We start from the raw sequence: 7,326 nt of genomic DNA on the forward strand, positions 1-7,326 counted from the left end.
ATTAAAATATAATTAATAGTTAGCTTAATTATTAGCTAGATGTTAGTTATAGTTAATACTAGTAGATTTTTTAGTAAATATTTTCTTATAGTAACGTAATAAAAACTAAGTAATTTAGCTATTAGAGGGCTTCTATACTATAAAAACTACTATTTAATTTTTTACTATAGCTTATAAAGATAGTAGGCTATAATCTAAGAGTTTTTTATATATTTTATAAGCTTAGATACTAATAATAGAGTAAGTAATTAGTATTTTTTTATAACTACTATTTATAACTGTATTTTATTTTAGTACTACTATATTAATATTATAAGCTTAATACTAAACTTTTTTATAGCTACGTAATATAAAAGTTAACCTTCTATATCTTATAAATTAATTACCGCAATCGCTTCTTCGATAGCTATTATAGTGGTGGAGATATCACGTGTTGAAAATGATGGGTAGATATTTTGATGGGGCGGCTGGTGTTGCATTGGCTGAACTGTTGCATTGGGTGAGCACGGACGGTACCCTTGTAAGACACTAGAACAAACTTGCACATTACCGAAATAAGTCCTGATGACAATATTTCATGCCACCTTTTGAAGGTTTTCTTTACTGGTATGAGTAGTCGTGTCTCTGACTTCCTCAATTACCGGATTTCTGCAAAGAAGTTGTTGTCGCATATGCAAGTAAGAACGTGCTGACTGTAAGAGCATTGTAACATTCATCCTTATCTTCAGTGAATTCTGTCTTCGTACTTGCTCAACTAGCCGGGCAAGACTCGAAATGGTCTGGCTCTTCGTTGCTGTTCTATTTGGGCTACAAAATTATGGGCATGGAGCCCCTTTGACGACCAAGCCAAGTTTCACAGTGGACCTGGGCTATACGATCCAAGAAGGACTACTGGAGGTGAGATTTGCTCGCCAAGGTTCTTCGTTGCAAAAGATCACCCCTAACTGCCACCTAGACTAGTCACGGAAATGCCCGTTATATCAATTTTACCAACGTACGTTATGCAGCTTCGCCGACTGGTTTGAACCGATTCAAATCTCCAGTACCACCTGAGAAAAACCGAACGACTCAGACAGCAGGTCTTTATGGAATTGAATGTCCCCAAGCCCAACCCGGTTGGTTCAACTATGTAGGATCAGATGTTGGAAACCAGACAGAGATGTCTTCTTTCACGGAGAATGACATCTACCCACCTCGGCCTGGTTCAAGCGAAGACTGCCTTTTTCTAGACATTCTGGTTCCAGAGCATGTATTCAATCAGAGAAATATGGCTAAAGCATCCGTCCTTCTGTTCATCCACGGAGGTGGCTATGTACAGGGCTCGAAGACGGAATACGGATCTGGTGTCGGGTTGTTGAATGCCGCAGCCCAGAATGACCAAGAACTCATATACGTGTCTATCAACTACCGTCTAGGACTGTTCGTGAGTATTGCTTGTGAATGTTGTGGTTAACATATAATTGCTGATACATCGAATTCGTTAAGGGCTTTCTTCCTAGCTCGAACTCGCAAATTTCACCCAATCTCGGACTCCAGGATCAGGTATTTGCGATGCAACATATTCAAGATCACATTCACCTCTTTGGGGGAAACAAAAGTGATGTTACCGTTATGGGCGAGTCAGCAGGGGCCGGGTCTATCCTTTACCATCTTACCTCACCTGAGGTTTCATCTCTTTCTTTGTTTCGAAGAGCGATTCTGCATAGTCCCTACACATACTTCATCTCAACTATGCGGCAAAAAGAAATAATCCATCAGGTTTTACGAGCCTCGAATGTATCCTCGTTGGTTGAACTTCAATCTCTGCCCACAGAGATCCTGCAGACTGCCAATAGTATCCTTGTGGGTAACTCTCGGCCTTACGGCACATTTGGTTTCGGTGAGTATTATGGTTCATCCTTCGAACCTCCAAAGCTGACGGAATCAAAATCATAGGCCCGATATTAGACAACGACCGCTACACGGAATACCCCCCCTTTCTTTTGCGTCGGCAACAGTTCGATCGCTCAATACAAGTAATGAGCGGCCACAACTCAAACGAAGGTCTCTTGTTCGCGTCTCCTTTCATACAAAACGACAGCCAATTCAACTTGAACATTGCACTCCTTTTCCCTCAAGCATCTCGAGCTGCGCTCTCGGTCATTGAGCAAATTTTGTACCCAGCCTTACTGGATGGCTCGTTCGGCTATGTGAACCAACAGGGCCGCATAGCTCGCGTGGTTGCAGACGCCACCATTACGTGTAACAACTATCTTCTAAATAAGGCATTTGAACACCTCAAGCCCAGCTTTGCTTACGAATTCTCTGAACCGCCGGCATGGCACGCCAATGATCTGGAATATACGTTCATGAACCTCAGAAACCCGGCAGCCGGACTGAACATCACTTTGGCCGTCATTATGCAACGTTACTTTGCAAGTTTTGTTACTTCAGGGTCGCCCAATCCAATAAATGGACGCTTCCTTCCTAGTTTTGCGTCGAACGAGGAGTTAATTGTCCAAAATTTCAATAGCACCTTGGTTGGGCCGGTTCTAGATACTACTGTCAATGTGTCGAAGTGCGATTGGTGGCTGGAAGGAAATTTTGTGAAGGCCATTTTCTAGATACCTCGGTATAACTTTTTTCATAACCTAGACCAAGAACATTTTTCAAGGCACGTCTAAACTTAGTAACATCCTTGACCGGTGAGGGATTCTCAACGTATTGGTCACATACATAGCGGTGCTATTCCGCCTAGTTGATCTGAATACAATGGTAGCAAAGCTCTGCACAGATATCGATTTCTTATCTGACATGGATCACTCATCTACTTCTCTTTTTTAGCATTTCTCTTTCTGCAATTCCTTCGTTCCAATGTCACTATTAACCAAGTTCTTTTCGCCTGCCTTTTGCCTGATTTCCGATCGTTGTTATTTGACTTCTGTATGACTAGCTACACACGCTTCTTCAATCTCACCATTAGAGAGGGTTTCTCCCATAAAGTATGCATCCTCGAATCGCGGTGCCAGTCGACAGTGTCATCAACCAGCTCCATGTCAAACCGGTAAATAATCTTCGCCATGATAGTTTGAAGCTCCATCCAGCCAAGACTATGAAAATCAGCACTTGATAACACAAACAGTAAACAGAAGAGACATACCTTCGTCCCATGCATGCCCGCGTTCCGTACGAAAAAGGCTGGCTTGCGTCGAGGTCATCGGTGCAGTCTTCGTCAGTCCATCTTTCAGGTCTAAATCTCCAAGGCTGACTGAAGTTAGCAGTCGACATGCTTGCCGCAAAAGTGCTTGTCGAAACAATGGTCTGCAGGTCCACGTTAGACGAAAGATCTTCGAAGAAGAACGTCAGACGTTCGTAAGTAAACGTACTCCACCTGGTATAAAATAGCCATCGACAGTACATCCGCCCGGAGGAACGACCCGGGGGAGCGCGAAGGGAAGAGGAGGATATATGCGCATGGCCTCTTTAAGGGCCGCCTTGAGGTACTTGAGAGGAGTCGTGGTAGCTGCAGTAATATCTTCGTATCGAGTAAACGATGACCGTACTTCATTCTGCAGTTGTGAAAAGACAGAAGGATTTTGAAGCAGATAGTAACTCAGGCAAGAAAGCGTCGTAGCTGTTGTTTCACTGCCGGCAATGCTTTGATTATTCTGTTAGAATGGCGGGTGGTGTTATAAGAGTTTATAATACGTACACAAAGTCTGAAGAGTGAGCAGCGATCTGAGAATCTGAAATGGATTCTTCTTTGCGTGCTTCGATCATCTTAGTGAGGAAATCTGCGCGGTCTGAATGAGTTGCTAATCGACTAGTTCCAAGTCAGATATGGTGACAAGTGAGTGTCTATTGAAATTGAAGACGTACCTCTGCACTAAGTTCATGGTATACTTCTGATGCTTACGATTTTCCGTCATTAACTTCTCGATGAATCGTGAACATATTTTTTGCACAACAACAGAAACTACCGGAAATCTACGGAAGCAATCGGCGAGCGCACCTAAACGCAGGCTTTTCGTCACGATGGCGACCCAGAAATGCTCTTTTCCCGCTTCAACGCCACCGAAATCTTTTCCGAATGCAAGGCTGCCGATGATGTCGAAGGTGACTAGATTGAACCACATGACCATATTCGTACCGTGTGGACCACGGCCGGCTTCCTCGAGCTTTTCAATAAGCCGGTCTACGCATTCTGCAATTAGAGGCTCCTGGGACTTGAGAGAACGGTCCGAGAAAGCACTGTTGAGATAACGGCGCATCTCGGCATGCTTCCTGGGATCACGCTCGCTCACAATGGAGAGCGACTCTGAGGCAAAGTTGCCTCCATCGTAGAACTCACTTTTGACGAACGGCTCTACATCCTTCCGGGGGCCGTATATATCACGCCATGAAGAAGATGAGCTGAAGCTTAGCTCGTTGGGTGCGACGCGAACAACAGGCCCTACAAAAAGTGAGCCGCGTTCTGGCAAGGATAGTAGGAGGTTGAATTACCATATTTTTCATGTAGTTCAAGTTGCCAATAAGGCTGCCTGCCTCTCATAAACTTCCATGAGTACAGAATCTAAGCCAGTTTTGTCAGAATAGAGTTCTTCTATGATCGTGCATGATTCAATGTGAATGGTGAAGTACTTGCATTGCTGAAAGATGCTGAGACTGGGCCCGGAAATTTCCTCAAGGGGTGAAGAAACCAAATCGAAAGCTTGTATATCAGCCCAACGGCTAATACCTAGGTTCATTCAACATCTCCTGTCGCAGTTATAGGGATTATGATTGGGAAATTCACCAAAATGACGATTGCAAGCTTCATTCCAATATCTTGATGTCTTGAGTTGTTATCCAAAGATTGTAAAAACCGACGACATGTACATTGGCTTGGATGAGATTTAATCATTTTCGGTTGATGTTGGTTCGACCGGATTGAACCCATCATGGTAGTTCGGATAATTCCAGAATCGGTACAGGCCGAGGCCCCACTGTCAGCCCGTGTCTGGTGATGGTTCGCTTGACGACTCGATTGCAACAACGTTATTAAACCTCCCCTTGGGGTTTTGACACTGAGAGTAACTATTCCCTACCGGTCGGACCATTCATTGACAACAGAGGTTTAAACCGTCAAAACATCTCTTGAGCGGCACCTGAAAGCTGCACTTGGAAGCTGCACTCTGACCCTGTTATGCCGTCCGCAATCATGCTACCCAAGGTGGATGTTAAAGTCACCATGACGGAGCGCGTATTCCCTCAAAAGCCAATGCAGCATGAACACGCAGTTCCACTGTCGCTACTGGACGCGACTACCGCCAACTTTGCCCTTACAAACGCTATTTGGCTCTTCGAGCCACTCGATGAGAAGGCTGGAGTGAACGTCGCCGTGCACCTCCGCCAAACACTCAGTGCTGCGCTTACTTCGTATCCTCAGTGGGTCGGCCAGCTGAAATCTATCGCTGTCGTCAACGATGCATCGGTTCCAGCTGAAGCGCAAGAGTTCCCAGCCCACGCCCGTCGCTTCGGTCGTGTGTACGCACATTTCGGGGCCTCTGCAGACGTCGGTGTAGAGTTCATCTCTGCAACAAGCCCTGCCACCACGGACTCACTATACCCAACGGAGCGCGTTAGGACCCAGCCACTTTGGGATCGCAAGGACAACAATCTTGTTAGATTTGTGCCTACTACCGATATTGCGCTTGCTCTACAACCTAACGAGCCCGATGCCGTAACGAGATTGCGCAAGCCGATCATGGCTATCCAATGCACCACATTGTCAGATGGTGGTTTTGTCCTCGCTGCCAAAACGGCGCATCCTTTCGCGGACATCACTGGCCTTATCCGTTTCATCAAGGACTGGGCCAGTGTGAGTAGTGCCGTCATCAAGGGTCTCGCAGCCCCGGCCCTGACTCCTATCTTCGAACCGGCTCGTTTGGACAACCTTGCTGCAGGAGACATAAACGCTGGGGAGTCGGATCTGGCTATAATTAGACGAACTGAACGTTTACCCATGCACAGATATGACTGGTGGGCTGCGCCTGGAAAGCCTCCCACGCCGTTCCTCGATGCGGCCAATTTGGTCTCACCAGCAGGCAAGCCTATGCCATGGGCGGAATGGGATCTTAAGGTGCCTGTTTCAGACTATACCATTCATCTCAACACAGCGCAGGTCGATTTTCTCTTGAAAAAAGCTGCGAAATACACTGACAGTGATGGCCAGAGAATCAGCAAGCATGATGCTGTGTTAGCACACATTTGGTCCTGCATTGTGCGTGCACGTCAACTCGGGAAAGATGACGGCCCCGTGTATTGTGATCTTGTACTTGGCGTTCGATCTGCTTTGAAGCTAGGTGAAGGCTTTTTGGGTTCGCCAATCATCATGATGAAAGTTGAGCTGCCGGGCTCTGAGGTTGGCTACGAACAATCAAATACCGTTAGTACCGCAGCGATAGCTCTCATTGCCCGAAAGATTCGGCATACGATCTCTACTATCAGCGACCCAGCCAATCTCGCAGATCATCTTCATAGCGCTGCGTACGAGAAGTCCCCTCAGCGTATATGGCAGGCGTTCCTTGGCCGGCGTCATATCCTTGTGACAACTTGGGCGCGCGCTGGCATCTACGATGTCGACTTCGGTCTTGGATCGCGCATACGATACGCGGACGGCATCGTGCCGAACTTGGACGGCAATGTTCTCATTAAAGAAGCACCTCCATCTTCCAGAGAGTTCTCTTCTGCATCTCGGGCATCCTGGACCGACAGCGGGGTGGATATCTCTGTCCATATTTGTACTGAGGATATGGAGCGATTGCTCAAGGATCCTTTCTTACTGCCGCCCCTTAGTTAGACAACTTAGGATCTCTTCAGCCCATTTGAAATCAGTAGTTTCGACAGTCCGGCCGGCGATGCTAAAGGGGGGTGCAGCTTAAGCTCTAATCTCAGCATCGCCAGCTAGGCTATTAACACGACTAATCAAGGGCGTGCCTACGGCCCTTACTCTTTGCCTTCAGCAGTTCCTATAGACAGGTTATCTTTATTACTTTTTTTCTAGCTATTATAGCTTGTCTAGCGAGTTTTTTAAGCTTATATTTGAGCCTGTTCCCTATCTACTTATTTAGGCTAGTTTTCTAGTTATAATCTCTGCGTTCGTTACGTGACTAGCGCTGTCTAGAAACGAGAATTTTAAATACGTTCGTACGGCTAATCAGTCTGTAGCTTCTTAGTCGTAATAGATCTTCTTTCTCCTTTTAAGAGAATCTTCTCTTAAATATAATATGTAACGTTGTGGATAAGCGAGCGCCGCAGGCAAGCGAGCGCCGCACCCTAATAACTTTATGAACCTTTCTACGTATA

General features: G+C 45.9%; 3 protein-coding genes across 3 annotated transcripts; 2 read left to right on the forward strand and 1 right to left on the reverse strand.

Moving 5' to 3' along the window:
- Positions 1-774: 774 nt before the first annotated feature.
- On the forward strand, positions 775-2,603 carry COCMIDRAFT_31251 (uncharacterized protein; the record flags this gene model as incomplete). Its single annotated transcript, XM_007695672.1, has 4 exons — positions 775-897; positions 956-1,423; positions 1,486-1,879; positions 1,936-2,603. The coding sequence occupies 4 exons, from the start codon at positions 775-777 to the stop codon at positions 2,601-2,603; spliced, it is 1,653 nt and encodes a 550-aa protein (XP_007693862.1).
- A 329-nt stretch (positions 2,604-2,932) lies between these two features.
- On the reverse strand, positions 2,933-4,626 carry COCMIDRAFT_10305 (uncharacterized protein; the record flags this gene model as incomplete). The annotated part of the gene is made up of 7 exons (XM_007695673.1): positions 2,933-3,089; positions 3,140-3,300; positions 3,366-3,636; positions 3,692-3,802; positions 3,859-4,432; positions 4,483-4,552; positions 4,621-4,626. The coding sequence occupies 7 exons, from the start codon at positions 4,624-4,626 to the stop codon at positions 2,933-2,935; spliced, it is 1,350 nt and encodes a 449-aa protein (XP_007693863.1).
- Positions 4,627-5,179: 553 nt separating this feature from the next.
- COCMIDRAFT_10306 (uncharacterized protein) lies at positions 5,180-6,820 on the forward strand (the record flags this gene model as incomplete). The annotated part of the gene is made up of 1 exon (XM_007695674.1): positions 5,180-6,820. One exon carries the CDS (start codon positions 5,180-5,182, stop codon positions 6,818-6,820), a length of 1,641 nt encoding a protein of 546 aa, XP_007693864.1.
- Between the last annotated feature and the right edge of the window lie 506 nt (positions 6,821-7,326).

Source organism: Bipolaris oryzae (genome assembly GCF_000523455.1).
Source record: "Bipolaris oryzae ATCC 44560 unplaced genomic scaffold scaffold_384, whole genome shotgun sequence".
In the NCBI taxonomy this organism is placed as follows: Eukaryota; Fungi; Ascomycota; class Dothideomycetes; order Pleosporales; family Pleosporaceae; genus Bipolaris; species Bipolaris oryzae.